This window comes from Aspergillus nidulans, chromosome VIII (genome assembly GCF_000011425.1).
Source record: "Aspergillus nidulans FGSC A4 chromosome VIII".
Classification (NCBI taxonomy): domain Eukaryota; kingdom Fungi; phylum Ascomycota; class Eurotiomycetes; order Eurotiales; family Aspergillaceae; genus Aspergillus; species Aspergillus nidulans.
Genome location: NC_066264.1, coordinates 3,680,618 through 3,698,866, shown reverse-complemented (window position 1 = coordinate 3,698,866; position 18,249 = coordinate 3,680,618). Strand labels below are relative to the sequence as shown.

Below are 18,249 nucleotides of genomic sequence, written 5' to 3'. Positions count from 1 at the left end.
AACGGGATATCTGGAGACAATGGGAGATTGAATTTACCTACTGGTAGTGTCAAATTATTTTTTGCCAGTGTATGACAAGATCAATAAAGCTGGTATGCATTTGCAGTGATTAAAAAACATCTTTCCAGAGTACATAATATCCTTAGACTTATCCACCGTATATGTCTCTTACATTTGATTGGTCACCTTTAGTTAACCTGGCCTTTGTGTTGCCTCTTCTTTGATCTTCCAAACTTAGCTCTGCGATGGTCATGCAGCAATTCACACTTATATTCACCAATCAACATATTTTCAGACCCTTAAACTACTTCGCTCTCTTTTTCGCTTTCTCTTCTCCCTATCTCTTTCTATCTCTCTCTAAATACCTTATCTTTTGCTGCTGCAGGCTGCGGCACCTGGTCGACTCCATCATGGCCGAGGGCTCCCTCCAGCACTTTCCCAATGGGGAAGTCTGTAATGTCTCAGTCCTTCACGGAGATTACAACGTCTACGCTGTCTTCCTCTTCTCCCTCCTCACTCCATTTCTTCTGTGGCTCTGCGCTTTTTCAATATTTATCCACACTCATATTCTATCCCTCAATTCCCCTTCACCTTCTAGACAACAACATCGTGACTGTCTTCGTCGCGCTAAAGGAAAGTCAGACAAGGACGAAATGACACACAACCCTCTGGCTTACTCTGCAGACCTCCTCGATGGTGGACTAGAAGACATTCAGATTAAATCTCTATCGCACCTCTATCAGAATGTCGTGCAGAATGAGAACCACCCTATGCTGGTTAGTTCTCTGGAGGCCCCGATGGACGGGCTTGCGGATAACCTGAAGATTTCTGCCTTGGATCCCAAGGTGCGTTCTCTTGCACAACAAAACTTATAACACTGTTCAATATACACTGATAATGTGATGCTCTCATTTCAGCGTACCTCGCCTATCTTTCCACAGTGCCACCCTCCACCCGCACCACCCTCAAGGAAAAAGGCGAAAACTGAACCCATCAAACCTGTCGAGTGGTATGGGGAAATATCCTGGTCTCTGAAAGGAACCAGTGTCTTTGACGACGCAGAACAAGAGCTGGACGCTTTTATGAATCGCATCAACATGCTTGACTACCGCAAGCCCTACAACGAACTTTGGGTTTTCCAGTATGGTCTTCGCTACATCCCCTCCGTTTCCGACAAAAATGTGTACCGCACCATTCGTATAGATGAAATACCTTTGGATAAAACTCCCAGTCAGATTCTCCCTTTCATTGTAGGTGAGGTCTACAGCGCTCGCCTGGCGGATACATACCGCATCACCGGCTACAACACCGCAATGATTACCTTCGTCACCGAAGAAGACGCTGCCAACTTCCTAGCTGGATTTGCCAACAGAACCTACGCCCTACCCTTTGGCAGGGTTATTCCTGTTCACACACCGACCTACCCCATCCCCGCCGATACAGAGAAATTGATCATTGAACAGGGTTGTACCCGCATCCTAGGCATTTTCCATTGCAGACCGACACTCAAGAGGGAGATCACCCGTGCCATGACCAGCCCCTTCCAGAATTACATTCTACAGCTGGAAAATATTGTTGATGGCCCAGGGATTGGCGAAGTCTCGGTGAAGATGCTTTCGGTCAAGGCAGCAGCAGTAGTGTTTGACTGCCTGAGGAACCACCCAACCCTCAGCAAATGCCAGTTCCGATTCTTGAAACAAGATGGCACGCCTTCCGAGGGTACTGCAATCGTATCGGATGATGGATATCAGACTGCGCCGTGGTAGATTGATGACTCTGGGAGACTTCGATCGTTTTCATTCATTCTCCCCCGCTTACATTGTCATTCTTTCTTCTCTGCAGCGGGTATCTTACTCAAATGCATATATTGCAATTCTATCCTCAGGTAATGACCTGCTAATAACAAGTTTGGGTGTCGATACGTGGATCCAGTTGCCACGTTTGAAGAACTTAACGATTAATGCTACCCTTGAAGTTGGTTCACAAATAACTACTCTACGACAAAAACATGTTACTGCACCTTGATATCCAGTGAAGTAGATAATTGGCAAATGGGATGACATCTCAGAGATAACCAGACTCCATCATCATTCCACAAGAAAGTCATAAGGCAGCTGATAAATAATTCGTTGTTCAGCTATACTTTTTGTTCAGAAAATGCGACCCTTCACCTGGTGGATGTTCTTGACATTTACATCTTTCCACAGCAGCACTGACACTAGAGTGACAGAATACAAACAAGTCGCGGTAATTAGCATCAGCCGCTGTGTCTGGCTATACGACAAGTTGATAGCATCGCGCTCGGGAGTCCCAACAGCGTACCCATACTGCGCCGTGATATCACCATAGATCGTTGCAAGATTGGGTAGGGCATCGGCAGGAAGATTCTCCTTTAACTTAGCGGGGAAGATTCCAGTCCACATAGCTGCAGCAATTGAAGAACCCACAGCGGAACCAATGTAGATGAACATGCTCTCAGCTGCGAGAATTGCGGGGATATCCTGCTGTCGTGAGACGGCCATGACAGTCATTTGCTCGCAAATGACCAAGGTGCCGCCACCGAAGGCAATAAAGATATGGCACATGACGATGTAGCCAATATTGGCGCCGGCGTGGCGGAAATGGATCATGAGTGCGACACCGAGGATGGTGATGGGGACGCCGAAGTATAGGGCTTGCCATTTCAGGCGGCCGTTATAGCGAATAACTACCCCCATGACGATAGACCAGAAGGAGGAGCCGACGGTGTAGATGTTGCTGATGTAGGAGGCCTTGGTGACGTCTTGATTATAGACAACCAGGAGCATGGAATAGAAATAGTTGTCCCAGATGTACCAAGCGATGTAGATGCTTGCAGCCATGGTGTAGGTGAAGATGACGGTGCGGTTCTTAAGCAACTCCCATGGAATAAAGGTTATGGGGGCAAGATACCTTTCGTAGAGAATAAAGCTGATGATGAGAAGTCCACCAAAGACTAGGAAGCAGATTATGAGTGGAGAGCGCCATTCGTCTGCTTGCTTAGTGTATAGGTTGAAGGCGAGGAGGAAGAGCGCCATTCCAAGCGCGAAGATGAAGATGCCGATGAGGTCGAACTCTCTCACGTAGTGGACGATAGACTGAAGGGTTGTGCGGTTGGATTCAATCATGGGGAGGAGGCCCATCTTCTCAGCTTTGCGTTGGTTGTAATAGAAGAGGAAGAACAGTGGTGCCGAAACCACCGGGATGACAATGGCCCAAATACCAAATCCCCAGCGAAAACCTATCGTGCCGAGGGCGCTCTGTGCCGCCGGACCATAGGCCCAGACGGTAGCAATGTAGGGAGAAGCAACGAATGCAATCCAGAACGCTCGGTTCTTTAGCTTTGAAGTATCCGCGATGAAAATGGTCATTGTGAAGTCAAGGCCTGTGTACCCAACCTGGTAGAAGACCTGAGCGGCGCAGTACGTCTCCACGTTGTTGCAGCCCGCCATCATGATCAAGCCAATGGTCATGCTACCAACCATCAGAGCAAAACCTTGAGGGCGACCCCAGATATCTATCAGTTTAGCATATGGAAGCTTAATCAGACCAGAAGCCAAAGAAGAGATGATCGATGTTGTCGCAGTCAACGAATGCTCCGCAAAAGAGCTGGTGACGAATGGAGTCAGGTTCCCGATCATGCCCGAAGCGAAAGCCATGATAAAGTGGATGACCCAGATCCTATAGTGGTCAGCTTGGTCCGTCCGAACCCGCAGTTAGGATATGGTCGCAGGTGGTGTAGAACTTACAAGGTGTAAGCCGCGACAATATGGCTGAACGACCAAACTTGGGTCATGGCCTGGGCGGCCTGAACACCATGTTGAAAGTCCGGACTAACTATGTCGTCTTGCTTCTGTTCTTTGATGCCAACCTCTGCCGGCTGGGATTCGGTCCGTTTCTCTACGAAACCCTCATTGTCTGCCGGTCGCTGATTGTTCTCGTCAACCGGCAACTCATCGTGCTTGTACGGGAGTCTAAACCTCATTGTGAGGAGGTTTCAAGAAAGTAGCTGGGATACGTTGAAATCGATGAGCTGTAGAGAACGGTGATAAACAAATGAGTGCGAGAACAGCCGGAGAGGCCAGTGATTATAAAAGCACTGAAAATGGGGCAATCCGCAACGCTCAGTTAGACTCCCAGGCCGAAAAACGGCGCGCAAAGTGGCGCTAGACTTCAGCGATGAAAAGCTGGACAGGAGAGCCGGCTTGAATCCGCTACCAAGCGACTGAAAGTGCATCGAATGAAGCTGTGGGCCCATCTAGTCTCAGGCTGCCGGTACGGTTCTAGAAGTCAAAGCTTCCATCCAAAGAGGCTAGCCCTACTCCATAGAATGTGATGTTTGATACTCGCGTACTAGTGGCTGCACCGCTACTGAAGAGTTTTTCAGAGAAGCAGCAGAAAGGCCTGCAATTGGACCCTTGACGGACACAGTGAGGTGCAGCCTTCCTAGCGGCACTCCCACTGCCAAAGTAGGTGTGTGGCCCGTCGGCTGGGATGGGCTGGGGGCCAAAACCGAAGCTGCCAGTGTTGAGTGGTCGGTTGCACCTTCCAGGCTCCATTGAGCCGTCTTATCTGATTGATTATCTGATAATCAAATCAGATCAGCAGACCCTGTTCTCCAGAGTCTGCAGGTAAACTGGACATCGTGCTCCCGATACTCTCGCCAACTCGCCCGCCTTCCACTATGGATGTCGAGCCGATACGAAGTACATTGCCGCGTCCAAGGTATAAGCCCTCCAGTTTGTAGGTATTCCATGGAAGGATAGGGGAAATCTACACATCGGCATGTGCGCAAGTCAAGGGACCCACTGCGAGTACACTGCCTGACTCGGCGAATTAGCGACTTAAACGAAGGATTCGCCAATATGCACTAGTCAAGCTTCCAAGGCGTTGCTTGGAAAGACTTTGATCCTTCTCCCAACCCAACCCCTGTTGGGACTTTGGACACGCACTGCTGAGTACATCGTTGAGATTCGTAATGGGAACAGAATGCATATCGCAGGACATCATGACGAGTACTCCCAGTTATAAAACCTTGGCTGGAGCTGGAAAGGCGCGCTCTCAAGAGTGTGTAGAGTACCTGCTAGCCACCCTGTGGAATGCGCTCCGATGTCGTTCCATTCCAAGAGTACACTAGCCTACTCGGTTGACGAAGGAACTTCTGCGGGCTGAACGGTGAACGGGACCCTGGAAAGACTTGGCTGCTGAATGAGGCGCAAAGTCTCCCTTACCGGGCCGGCGATTCTTGCCTTTTATCATGCTCGTCCTCAGCACAGGAATCTGCGGACTCACGAAGTGACAGCCGTAAACCTACTATCGAGTCGCTCAGGTGGCTCGTTTGCAGTCCGCAGTTGACCGACTATAGCCGCTCTACGCCAGCTTTTGCTCACGATATCGTCATATGCGCATTCCAGTGGAAAGTACCCCATGATAAATTCAGCGATACGGTAACCCTACAGGGTGGGAGTCCTTCCTGAGCTTGTCCAAGTTGGAATGTGGGAAACAGGTTGGCTATAGGTGCGCACGCGCGGTTCTGGCCCAGTTCGCTCGAATATGATCTTCGGAGATTTTTCGCTCAAGCCTTTGAACATTCCAATGGAGCTCTGGGCATGCCCTCTCTCTTCTTATCGTCTCCCAGCTATCGACGGTTCCATTGCCTCCTGTCGCTACCCTCATGGTGCTAATCAAAGGGATGCCTATCGCATAAGTAAGCAACGACGTCAGTACTAGAGGGTGTCCAAACCCTAAAGGTGGAGGGGTGAATGGCCAAGCATGTTGATCTTCTTGACTTTACTATCATGATATGTTGTAGTGGAACCTAATCCTATCCCTTGACTCCGACAAGGATGTACTTGTACTTGGGCATTGGCCCCCGTTCTGCGTCCAGCTCAGGTACCTCAAGATGTCCGATTGTGAGAAAGAGGAAAACGTGCAAGAGCTTCAGACTGCCCTTAAGGAGCTGGGCTTAGAGTTCACCCCAGACGGGCAATACGTACGCTGGGCCAATACTAATCCGAAGCATCCAAGAAATTGGCCCACCATTCAGAAGGCATACAACATAGGCCTGATAATATTCCTCGAATTCTATACGTGAGTACCGCCTGTCTTTACCGCAACAAGAAGCATCAATAACGCTAGTTGTCTTCAGCACATCAATCAACGCATCCGGAGTATGTCTGAGCCCATTTGCATCCTTGGTTTACCTCTATAATGTGTTTAATTATTGACTTGCATCGCAGGCAACAACGGCAAAAGATGCTCGGCACGAACTTGAGATTGACTTGACTCTAGCGGTATTTCTTTTTGTCTCAACGTGCGTATTTCCACCACGCTCAACATATCACCTAATGGAGTAGTGACATAAATGCTTATTGGTGTTCAGGTACGCGCTGGCGCAAGCTTTTGGCAATGTCGTCTTCCCTCCGTACTCTGAGGCGTTCGGTCGGAAAAAACTATACATCATCAGCACTGTACTATTCAGCGGCTTCAGCGTTATGATTGCAGCGGTACCCTCACTGGGAGCAATGGTTGCAGGACGAACCTTGACCGGCTTGGTTTCGGCCGTACCGACGGTCATCATCACGGGCAGTATAGAGGACATGTTCAATACGCGGGACCGTATCTGGCTGGTGTTTGCTTATATGGTGGTTGCCAACTTCGCGGTGGCCATGGGCCCTGTGATCAGTGGATATATCACTGCCTATCTGGGGTGGTAAGTTAAAGGCAAACCCACCGTATGCCACGGAACTGACCTGCGCAGGAGATGGGTGTACTACATTTCAGGAATCGTGACAGGGCTTGTCTCCGTATTGCTGCTGGGGATTCGAGAGTCACGTCCGTCGCTGCTGCTGACGTGGGAGGTCGAGAAGCTGCGTCATGTGACGGGGGTCATGAATCTTCAAGCACTCAACCCGGACGAGGTCCCCAAACTCCGCATTTTTGTGCGCGATGGGCTCATTCGACCGCTACGCCTATTCTTCACGGAGCCCATTGTCTTTGCCTGCTCTCTGATGAGCGGCTGCAGCGTCGCCCTCTTGTACCTGTTCACCGAATCGCTACCTACGATCTACGAGTCGATGGGCTTCGCACAGCCAGAGTCCAACCTACCTTTCATTGCGATGGGCATTGGCTTCTTGCCCAGTATACTGATTCGGCTCATAGATGGGCGCATCGCAGCGCAGCGGCACCGGGACGGACTCCCTTTGCTACCAGAAAACAAGCTGGCTGGGATCTGTCTTGGGGCACCGTTCCTGGCAGTTGGGCTCTGGTGGTTCGCATGGATGGTGCCTCCTACTATACGCGGGGTACATTGGCTTGTGACATTGATTCCGCTATTCTTCGTCGGCTTTGCGCTCAATGAGTTTGGGACCGTGCTCGCAGGATATCTCGCAGACAGCTATCATAGCTATGCAGCAAGTGCGTTTGCTGCAATGTCCCTTGCACGTTCATTGCTGTCGTCAATCTTTCCACTTGTGGCGCCTAAGATGTTTGGTGCGCTGGGAGCAAACATTGCCTTGTCGGTTCTGGCCGCTGGTGCTATGATATTCTGCCCCGTGCCATTCATTTTTCGGTATTATGGCGCCAGTCTTCGCCAAAGAAGCAAGTTTGCACAGTATAGTCTGCGCGTGTATGAGGAGAACACTGTTGAAAGGGAATATTAATCGTTAGTGATGGGGAGTCGCATATTGGCGATGGAGTTATTTGATTTTCCTTTGGCACTTATAAGAGCCCGCTCGATAGATAGGATGCAACCTTCCCGGATGCTGTCATCATGTTTACCAATCCATTCTCGGTCTTTCTCCGCTCACTCGTGGTGAATGCCGTCATGTCAACGGCCCATTGGCCAATCATACCCACGTTGTTTGTCCTTCTCCTCCTTTGCCGCGCGGCGGGGTGAGATCGACGCACTCAGAGCTGGACCCTCCATCCCCCAGGTGCCCCAGGCCTCCAATAGTAGTCTCGAATGTTCCGTCTCCACGATTCTTATCTTCCTTTGAATGCGACCATCCCCGCTTCCCCAGCGTCCGTTATCAGCCCGGATGGACGCTTGTGACTATGTGAGACGTATTCGACCTCACTGACTCGGCCGAACACTGTGAGCCCTGACCCTACGCTGCGTCTGGCTCCAAAATCTCCGCGATCAGCCACTATCGACCTCGGGAAAGACCATGGTATGCACCCCTACCGTCTCATACTCTTAAAGCCTGGCCAACCCCCCTGTCGTCGGGTTCCTTTGTTCCGCATTCGACCGCAGCCTTTTCGAGCCTGTGCACGTTTGGAGCCCGTTCCAGTCATCATGGCAGAGAAATCGATCCAAGAAAATTCCTCCAGGACTTCTGATATCGAAAAGGTCACTTCGTTGCACGACCCTCAGAAGTCACGGCTAGACCAGTTCCCGGATCCAGATGAGGGATTGAGTGAGGAGGAGAGGGCTAAGATTGTGAGATAGCGCTCGGCTCGCTTAGGTATAGCAATGGATTGCTGACATGGTTCTTTCGAACGTACCTAGGACCGCGCCCTTCTCTGGAAGTTGGATATGAAATTAGTCCCCTGGCTAAGTTTGCTTTATCTAGTGTCCTTCTTAGACCGGTGCGTTTCGGTCGCGTAGATTGATTGGATCCATCTAACCCGTACAGTACCAACATCGGAAATGCAAAGCTCGACAACCTCCAAGAGGACCTTAGCATGTCTGACAACCAATATAATTCATCGCTCACTATTTTCTTCGTTTCGTATGCAGTCTTTGAGCCGTTGACCAATGTCCTCCTCAAACGGCTGCGGCCGAGCGTCTTCATCCCCATCATCATGGTCTTATGGGTAGGCCTGCCCTTCCTCGCTTTGCAATTGAGATATGTACTCACGCGTTGTTCTTTAGGGTATTTGCATGTTGAGCATGGGCTTTGTCCATAACTGGGCCGGTCTCATGACTGTCCGTTTCCGCAATCCATTATTTCTTAGAACCCAAATACTGATATTGCCAGGCCCGCTGGTTTCTCGGCCTCACTGAAGCCGGCCTCTTTCCCGGTGTTGGCTACTTTCTATCATGTTGGTACAAGCGCTCGGAATTTGGTATCCGAATGGCGATCTTCTTCTCGGCCGCCGCCCTAGCCGGCTCCTTCGGTGGCCTTCTCGCAACTGCAATCGTACAGATGGATGACGTAGGCGGGAAAGCCGGGTGGGCCTGGATTTTCATACTGGAGGGTCTCGCGACGGTTCTCATTGGCGTTGCCTCGTTCTGGATGGTCTACGATTTCCCTGACGAGGCGACGTTTCTGTCAGAAGATGATCGAAAGAGAGTGCTGAGACGGCTGGCGGAGGACCAACAGGCGAGTGCTGAGCATGAGGAGTTCAAGATGACGTACTTCTGGAGCAGTCTCAAGGATTGGAAGACATATGCCGGGATGGTGATCTATATGGGTGCTGATGGAAGTCTCTATGCGTTTTCGCTGTTCGTGCCAACCATCATCAACCAGCTGGTAAGACCCTAGCATATATGGACCCTTTGATGTGGACCCAATTGATGGTGACTAGCTAACATGACTTTTTAGGGTACGTCTATCTCTTATTACCAAATTGCCCTGCAAGCAAATCAATGCTCTAACTTTGGGACCAGGCTACTCCGGCATAGAGTCGCAACTCCTTAGCGTCCCGCCATACGCCGCCGCTGCGCTCGTCACAGTCGCCGTCGGCTTCATCGCAGACCGCACCCGCCAGCGCGGCATTTGCAATATACTAGTTTCTTTCGTCGGCATAGCAGGCTTCGCCATGCTGCTGGGCGCAAAATCCCCGGGCGCCCGGTACGCAGGAACATTCCTCGGCGCCATGGGCATCTACCCCGCCATCGCGAATACGATTTCGTGGACGAGTAATAATGTTGAGGGTACTCAGCCCCTTTCAATCTATCCTTACCTTTATCCTTCCAAGGTGAGACAGTGCTAACAGTGGTGTGTGCAGGTGTGTACAAACGCGGCGTAACCCTAGGCTTCGTAATCGGGTGGGGAAATCTGAACGGAATCGTGTCGTCGAATATCTATCGCGGCAAGGACCGTCCAGACTTCTATCCCGGTCATGGGACTGTCCTGGCCTATCTTGTTCTGTTTCAGTTTGGCGGATCGCTGTTGCAGTATATTTTTTTGAGACGAGAGAATGCAAAGCGGAGACGAGGTGAGAGGGACCATTGGGTGGAGGGGATGGACGAGGGCGAGATTCGGGCGCTGGGTGATAAGCGGCCGGATTTTATATACACGCTTTGATTGGGGCATCCTCTCAGAGCCTAGGTCGAGTTGTGAGCTGTGATCGCTAGCATATGGTGAGACGCAAGGGCTCCGTGCACAAGATTCCCCGGGGATCGAGTAGGTAGCTAAATATAAACGCCCGCTCAAGCCATGAACGCGTGCATCCGAACGCAACCTCATATCCTCAGAATACCAAGTTTATATGGCCCTCGAGTATAAGTTAACAATATCCTGCCCCTTCCGCGGTCCCCTAACAACATGCCGACTTGCCCAACTAAGCACTTCCCCGCTCTCATCAACGCGAAACGCATACGCCGTGCGATACATATCATTAATGCATAAATGATTCCCGCGCGCCGCAATGACCTTGGTCGTAGACCCCCTCGCCAAGCCCTGCACTTCGGGCGGCGTAGGTGGGGCCACGAACTCCGCTGAATTGGAGTCAGACGACGGGGTGGACGCAAAATCGAATTCGTGGAATAGGTAATCGGCCTCTTCTTCTTCTTCTTCTCCACCAGGTGCGGGTTTCTTGTCAGGCTTAACGAACCAAACGCTTATCCGGCCGTTGGCGCTAAGCCGCCAGACGTATTTCTTCGTCCAGCGTAGGCCCGGGCCGAATGAGGTCGGAAGGGAGCCGGATTCGCTGTAGAGAAGGTCGGTATGGCCTTCTCCGCTTGTGTCCGTATCGTTAGTTTCTGTCTGAGGGGTACGTAGCGGGGTGAATGTTGCGGTTCCGTGAAGATCGCCCTGGATGTCGTTTGGATTTTCACTCTTCAAGGTACGGAGGAGCGTCCAAGATGAGGGAGTGGGACTTGGCGCTGATGCAGACGATGGGGCTGAGATTAAAGGCGCGCGAGTGAGCGAGGAAAACATCGTTTGTAAGAGGTGGCGGGCTGGCATCGTTTCTGTTGATGGTAGTGGTGCTGTCATCTTGGAAGGGTTTGGGCGCTTGTGATTAAACCATCACCTGGAAATGAGGAAGGGACTCAGGAAACGGTGCAGGCTTGAAGCTTGAGGTTGAGGCTTGTGGAGTGTGAGGGGAGAGCGTAGAGCGAGATTGGCTGGTGCAAGAGCGGGGCGGGCCGCTTAGACCATCTCACTGAGTATACGAGTGCTTTAGAGCATAACACATGCTGCCGAGCGCCATACTTTGAGTGATATTAGAACAAAATCCTGATTCTCAGAGCAACGAAACTCAGCAAATTCAAGCAATTAGATCTTATGAACGTATCGATGCAGCCACGTCGACAATCGACAGTAATGGATGCACAGATATAACGGAAAAGTGTCCCAAATCACGCCGCATCTGTTAAGGGACGTATTTAGATGGATCTTCCTATCTAGACGTGCCGTACGTACAGGAAGGAATCGCTAAAGAAGAAAGGAGAAAGAAGGATTGTTGTTGTGAGGAAGTCTTGTAGGTGGCTCACCGCCTTCAGGACAGCGCAGGCCTTGGCCGAGTCACTAAGGTCTAAGGTCCTTGTATAGGCAAAGGACCCATAACAGTACCCCCCCCCCTTTCTTCATGTAGGAAGTACAGGTCATAGGGGTAGGTCATGTCGCTTTAGCCTTTATGTATGCATCTCTGTTTAGTGAGCCGTCCTGAAGTCTATACTGTTTTGTACGATCCAGCCACTCATCCAGAGCTTGTGCTTCCTCCAAAGCTGTGGCAGCTTCCCAGGTTGGCCGAGCATAGCCTGACCATTTCACTAGGTATTCCAGCCGGTGACCTCTCCCGTATCTCCTGGGACGTTCGTCCAGGATTTTCTCTACCATGTATTCTTTCTCGCCGTTCACAATGATGCCAGGGGGCTGGGTATCATCATTCTTCTGGGAAGGAAGTGGATCTGATGAAGCCAGCCGAAGCAGGTCCACATGGAAGACTGGATGGATCCCTGGGGGTGTATTCAGCCGTACAGCATGGCTGCCCACCAGGCCTATAACCTCGTACTTGGCGTTCTTCCAGTCCAGTTTCTTGCTGGGTCGGTCCGTACAGATGTTCTTCAGACTTAGCCAGACCTTATCTCCCACTTGGTAGTTTGTGGCCGGGCTCCTGTGTTTATTAGCCTGATTCTCTGCATTCTGTTGGGAATAGGCCATGGAGGCTTGAGCCCAGTCTAGGGCTTCCTTAACTTTCCGTACAATAGCTTCCCCTTTCTGGATAGGACTCTTGGCTGGTTCTTCGGCTAGTTGCTCTACCTCCTCGGGTAGGGCTAAATGGGCTGAGGTTATACCCATGGCTTAGGTAGAAGGGGCTGACCCCTGTTGCTGTTGATGTACGGCCATTAATTGCTAGCTCTGCAAGTGGGAGTAACCTGTTCCAGTCCCTCTGGTCATAGCAGGTATAGATGCGGAGGTAGGTCTCCACTGTACTGTTCATCCTCTCTGTTGATCCATCAGTCTGGGGGTGATGGGCTGTAGATAGTCGGCGGTTAATCCCTGTCAGGGTACATATGCGAGCCCATGTATTACTTGTAAACTGGCTTCCTCTGTCCGAGGTGATAGCCTTCGGGATCCCATGTTTGCTTATAAGTACTCGTACGAGGGCCCAGGCCACGCTCTCAGAGTCAATCTCTGACATTCCTTCTAGTATCACACCTTTGGTTAACCGGTCTGTGATAACCATGATGTTTGTACAACCTTCACTCTCTGGTAGGTCTGTGATGAAATCCATTGAAACCTCCTGCCAGGGACGATCAGGCACAGGGAGGGGCTTTAATAGTCCCTTTCTCTGGTCCCTCCAAGATTTCGTCCTTCCACATACATCACAGTTTCGGACGAATCTCCTGATGTCTTGGGACATGTTAGGCCAGAAATACTCACGGCTAACCAGCATATATGTTTGCTCCCGGCCAGGATGTCCTGTCAACATAGAGTCGTGCGCAGCTTGAATTATATTTGTACGGAGCTGTTCACTCCCAGGTACCCACCTCCTTCCGCGGAAGAGGATATAGCCTTGGGCGTCTAATTGGCATTCCGAGGTTCCCACTTTCAACTGTAGATGTGGGGGAAATTTCCTTGCTCCATCCTTCAGGCACTGTATTGCCCCATTGTACCCTTTATCCTGCTTGAGTGCCTCTTTCCACATGTCACCTTTCTCACACGGCTCGCGTGGTGGCTCTCCGGTTGGTTGAAGGGTGGCAACTACCATTTTTCCCAAGTGTTTTTTACTAAAGAGTTGCATCGTACGAGACTTGACCCTGTCATCTTTATCATCAGGCATGTCTTGGTCTCTCCGTGAAAGTGCATCAGCTCTCTGATTGGCTGACCCTTTCCTATATACTAACTTGAAGTTGAACCGGCTGAGAAATAAGGACCATCGTACGTGCCGCTCTGTCAGTTTCCTTGGGGAGAAGAAGTACTCCAGGTTCTTGTGGTCGGTAATAACTTGGAATTCTCCACATGAGCGCAGTTCAGCATCCCAGGCTTCAAGACATCGTACAATTGCAAGTAGCTCCTTGTCATAGATCTCGTAGTTGCATTCAGCTGGGGAATTCCTTTTAGAGAAGTAGGCACATGGGTGCAATTCCCCTTTTTCATTATATTGAGAGAGAACTCCTCCTGTATTATAACCTGAGGAGTCGGTCTCTACTACCGTACGGTAGGAAGGGTTGAAGGTTGCTAGGACAGGTCCAGTAATGAACTTTTCCTTAAGCAGATCAAAGCTATCCTGGCACTCCTTAGTCCACAAGAAGGGTGTTCCTTTCTTTGTCAAGTTAAGTTTAGTGGGCGTACGATCCCTGAGAAGTTAGGGATGAACCTTCGGTAGAAGTTGGCAAAGCCCAGGAATCCTCGGACGCCCTTTATAGTAGTAGGGGTTTCCCATTCCTTTATTGCTTTCACCTTCTCCGGGTCCATTTTGATTCCCTTCCCTGCCTGTATTATAAAGCCCAAGTACTTTGTCTCCTTGCACTCAAATTCGCACTTCTTAATATCCAAATATAGGCCTGCTTCTTCCAGTTTCTTCAAGACCATTCGTACGTGCTTCCGGTGCTGGCGGAGGTCCCCATTGGTATAGACAAGCACATCGTCAATATAGGCTGAGCAGAATTCATCTAGATATTCCCGGAGGGTCCAGTTGATGTATTTTTGGAAGGTACTCGGTGCGTTAGCCAACCCAAAAGGGGTGACTAGCCATTCAAAGAGCCCGTATCTCGTACGGAAGGCAGTCATCCATTCCTGGCCTTTGGCTATGCGGATCTTGTGGAAGGCAGCAGACACATCCAGCTTAGTAAACCATCTGGCTTGTCCAATTTGGTTCAGTGTCTCATGGATCAGGGGCAATGGATAGCGGTCCTTCTTGGTAATGGCATTTAGAGCACGGTAGTCGACGCAGAACCGCAGTCCTCCTCCTGGTTTTCGTACAAAGAGTACTGGGGCTGCAGCTGGGGAATGGCTCACGCGGATAAAGCCTTTCTGTAGTAGTTCAGAGAGTGTTTTCCGGAGGACTATTAGTTCTTCCTGGGTCATGTTGTAAAGGGGGCCCCAGGGGACTTCAGGATCCTTCCCACTCTCCTCCCGTACGAGCTCGATTTTGTGATCAATCCCATCTCCCCGGTGCGGTGGTAGTTCTTCAGCTTTGTCTTGTTCGAAGAGCCTTAGGTATTTCCAGTATTGCCTTGGTAGCTTCGTACGGGGGTCAATATGTCTCTTTGGGGCCAGTGCCTTCTGTATATCTGCCAATGAGACCGCAAATATCTCGATATCTTGGCCATGGCACCTTTTCCTTTGTATAAATCCTCCCATGGTTGCAGCTGATATCTGTGCTATGTCCAGCTTCGGTAAGGGCCTCTTTGTAGTACTCCATAGACGGACTCCAGTAGTACGGAGGTACAGCCTGCCCCTCTTAGCCTCTAACCTTCCATCATGTTGCTCCAGCCAGGGGAGTCCCAAGATCAGGTCATAGCCCAGGTTATCGGGTATCACATAGAAGTAGGCTCCTTTTTCTGTATGCGCCCCGATGTCTAGCTGAACCTGTACAATCTTATTAATCTCCTCTATATTCCCGGTCACTCCCTTGACAAGGTTTCGGGTGGATAGGTATGGTAGGTATTTGATGTATCTTGACAAACTTGTCACTGATTACCCCATAGGTCAGGCAGCCTGTATCTATCATTGTACGAGCATTATAGGTATGGTTGACTAGTGCTTCCACCAAGAATGGGGGGGTATTCATGCGCGAGCTGTTGAAATCTTGCCAATCAAGTAGTATTTCTCTAGCTGTATAACCCCTCTGTACGCGACTTTGCACAGAGGTTATTCGTTTTCCGACTCGCTCTTGCTGTAGTCATCGATTTGGTCTTGTTCTTCCTGGACTGTGGCCACCTGCCTAGGGCGTCTGGTAGGTTTTATAGGGCACTCTCGTACGAAGTGGTCAGGATCGCCGCAGCGTAGGCATTTGCCCTCGGACAACCTCTTTTGCTTCTCCTCTGCAGGCGCCTGACTAGCTTTTCTTGGGGTCCTGGTCCCTTTCATACGGAGGGCCGCAACTTCCTTTTGTAGGGCTGCAATTTGAGCATGGGTGGCTTCCCAGTCCATTTGATCAGGGGTTCCGGTCCGGTCAGAGCCTCCTGCTGGTCTTGTACGAGCGACATGCATGGGGACAGCGGCGTGAGATCCTTTTCGTGTAAGCCTGGCCACTCTCTGGAGGTTGTGGTTGATTTCGCGCAGTTGATTGCAGTAGTTGTCGTACGAATCCTCCTGCCTAATACCAACCCATGGCTTTTAGCAACTCAACATTAATTGCCGTGTCCAACAAGGCCTTCTTCTGGTTATCATCCCAATTAATCCCTCCAGCATTAAGAAGTTCTTCGTCAAATTCATTCAAGAACTCTTCAAAGTCACGTCTCCCTTGCTTTATTGTATTCACTCGTACAAGAGCCTTTCTCTGTCGGTCAGGGTCACCGAAGGCCTTGTCTAGTACCGCGGAGAATTCTGCCCATAGCACAGGAGTCTCAGATTTCTGGCGAGCCAAGAGCCATGGTAGCACACGCTGGCTGGCTTTTCCTCTCATGCGGCTGTAGGCATAGTAAACTTGTTCCGTCCTCTGTAGGGTAGCAGGCGGCGTCGATTGCAAACTTCGTACGAAGGTTCATCTGGAAAGGAGGGTAGTCCTTAGGGTCTTCTCCAGTAAAGGGTTCGACATCCGGGTGACGAGGACGGGGATAGCTTCGTTCGTAGGGGGTGGGCGTTGCAGATGTAACTGTAGTAGTAACTGGTGGATGGTTTCTCAGCTGCGAGTTCCGTACGGCCTGTAGTTCCGCCCGTAAGCTGTTATTCTCTTCTTGGAGCTGTTGTTTCTGAGTCCGCATCTCCGTACGGAGCTCCTGGAGCTGCTGTAGCAACAATGTGACACTTTCTTCTTCCATTGTCATAGTAAAAGGTCTCCTCATACTATTATTGAGATTAGTGAGCGATTCCTAATGTTAAGGGACGTATTTAGATGGATCTTCCTATCTAGACGTGCCGTACGTACAGGAAGGAATCGCTAAAGAAGAAAGGAGAAAGAAGGATTGTTGTTGTGAGGAAGTCTTGTAGGTGGCTCACCGCCTTCAGGACAGCGCAGGCCTTGGCCGAGTCACTAAGGTCTAAGGTCCTTGTATAGGCAAAGGACCCATAACAGCATCTCTAGTGGAAAGTATAGGACGCGATCGCCATTCGATGCTCTAATCGTAACCAGTTACTTTCGTATAACTAGCCGAACCCTGGGTTTTCGTCACTGGAGTGGAATCGAGTTCAGAAACCCAGGTTGTGTGTGGAAATATGGGAAAGCATGGCTGGATCTTCCGCCAGAGCTAATAATAATCTATTAGATAAGCTTGATTTGTAACTAACCAAAACGAAACACATATGTAGTCCTAAAGCATTTCTTACCAGAACGCCCTTTATGAGTCCCACGATTGTCATACTGTCATATACTCACCTCTGCAGACCTGCCATGTTTTGTCTGTGTGGTATATATGGATTATATGGAGTAATACCGCCCGTATCTCTCGAGTCATTGATTGGTAGTAGATCCTGTAGATAGGTAGTCTAACAATGCTGAAACCCACGAAAAGACACCGCCAAGCTCGACATTGCACTGGTCTCATTGGAGCGTGTTTGCCGGGTCTTATCTTCATCCTTTTGTTTTCATGCTTATACTGTTCACTGCCATCCCTCCAGTTGCATCTCTTCGACATCTTCACTATGTTTACTACAACGACTGCCAGATACCGGGTCGAATGATATGGCGCAGCTCTTCCTCGCTGATATTACTGATTACAACAGCTTACAAACAGCTACAGACCTGAAGAACGCCACCAAACACCACGACCAGAAAACTGGACTTACCGGCCAATGACGCTGTAATATACCTTTGACATGAAAATGAGGGGGATGATTGCTTAGTTTAGCTTAGTTTATTCAGGGGCAATAAGCCATATGGCACTCTTTAAACTTGATAACTGCGAGGCTCTCGTGTCCTTGAACATGTCGTTGTTTGGTAGTCGTACAGAGTGAAGGTTCTCTTGCAGTCTCCGCCCGGCGAGCATACGGACTCGGCATATCCAGGGAATCTGGTTGATTGGTAATCCTAAGACGGAGCGAAGCTCCGTCTGGGTTCTGAAGGGACCAAGTTATGGTACCGGGCGGTAGAAGCAGGGTGATCCACGAATGCACCGGCTATCGTCTGTGCTTCCCCGCAATGGCTCGTTATAATACGCATAGGAGTCGATCATTACGTATGCTCTTTCAACATGCATGAGCAGCAGAATGTTTCCTGCAGACTACATCCTAGGTTAACTGTGCGGTTCCTATCAAGGTATGGATTTAAAATCTCTAAGTGGTGAGAGCACGTATTGCAGGGGCTTGTGCGTGTTATTGGAAAGGAAATGTCAGAGAGGCCTGAGGGGTTGCTGGGAGTAAACAAGCGTGATAATGGTTGGCAAGGCTTCACGGATAATCAAATGAAAGGTGGCGACTCGAGTACGCGCGCATGAAGAATATCTGCACACTG

At 50.1% G+C, this 18,249-nt stretch overlaps 6 protein-coding genes across 6 annotated transcripts, besides 1 other annotated feature; 3 read left to right on the top strand and 3 right to left on the bottom strand.

Annotated features, from left to right (window-relative positions):
* Window positions 1–18,249: part of a sequence feature (contig 1.6 484..266891(-1)) that runs on past the window's edge.
* On the top strand, window positions 411–1,766 carry ANIA_10069 (uncharacterized protein; the record flags this gene model as incomplete). The annotated part of the gene is made up of 2 exons (XM_050610958.1): window positions 411–845; window positions 918–1,766. The coding sequence occupies 2 exons, from the start codon at window positions 411–413 to the stop codon at window positions 1,764–1,766; spliced, it is 1,284 nt and encodes a 427-aa protein (XP_050469236.1).
* On the bottom strand, window positions 2,151–4,003 carry ANIA_00374 (uncharacterized protein; the record flags this gene model as incomplete). The annotated part of the gene is made up of 2 exons (XM_652886.1): window positions 2,151–3,699; window positions 3,768–4,003. The coding sequence occupies 2 exons, from the start codon at window positions 4,001–4,003 to the stop codon at window positions 2,151–2,153; spliced, it is 1,785 nt and encodes a 594-aa protein (XP_657978.1).
* ANIA_10062 (uncharacterized protein) lies at window positions 5,921–7,679 on the top strand (the record flags this gene model as incomplete). The annotated part of the gene is made up of 5 exons (XM_050610957.1): window positions 5,921–6,108; window positions 6,167–6,188; window positions 6,258–6,331; window positions 6,401–6,730; window positions 6,779–7,679. 5 exons carry the CDS (start codon window positions 5,921–5,923, stop codon window positions 7,677–7,679), a joined length of 1,515 nt encoding a protein of 504 aa, XP_050469235.1.
* Window positions 8,192–10,271, top strand: ANIA_10075 (uncharacterized protein; the record flags this gene model as incomplete). The annotated part of the gene is made up of 7 exons (XM_050610956.1): window positions 8,192–8,458; window positions 8,528–8,607; window positions 8,655–8,835; window positions 8,894–8,947; window positions 9,000–9,494; window positions 9,649–9,898; window positions 9,973–10,271. 7 exons carry the CDS (start codon window positions 8,192–8,194, stop codon window positions 10,269–10,271), a joined length of 1,626 nt encoding a protein of 541 aa, XP_050469234.1.
* On the bottom strand, window positions 10,452–11,183 carry ANIA_10070 (uncharacterized protein; the record flags this gene model as incomplete). Its single annotated transcript, XM_050610954.1, has 2 exons — window positions 10,452–11,064; window positions 11,125–11,183. The coding sequence occupies 2 exons, from the start codon at window positions 11,181–11,183 to the stop codon at window positions 10,452–10,454; spliced, it is 672 nt and encodes a 223-aa protein (XP_050469233.1).
* On the bottom strand, window positions 11,637–17,159 carry ANIA_00376 (uncharacterized protein; the record flags this gene model as incomplete). Its single annotated transcript, XM_652888.2, has 10 exons — window positions 11,637–12,466; window positions 12,534–12,692; window positions 13,077–13,959; window positions 13,989–15,227; window positions 15,621–15,885; window positions 15,965–16,286; window positions 16,339–16,646; window positions 16,729–16,880; window positions 16,937–17,047; window positions 17,127–17,159. The coding sequence occupies 10 exons, from the start codon at window positions 17,157–17,159 to the stop codon at window positions 11,808–11,810; spliced, it is 4,131 nt and encodes a 1,376-aa protein (XP_657980.1). The 3' UTR covers window positions 11,637–11,807.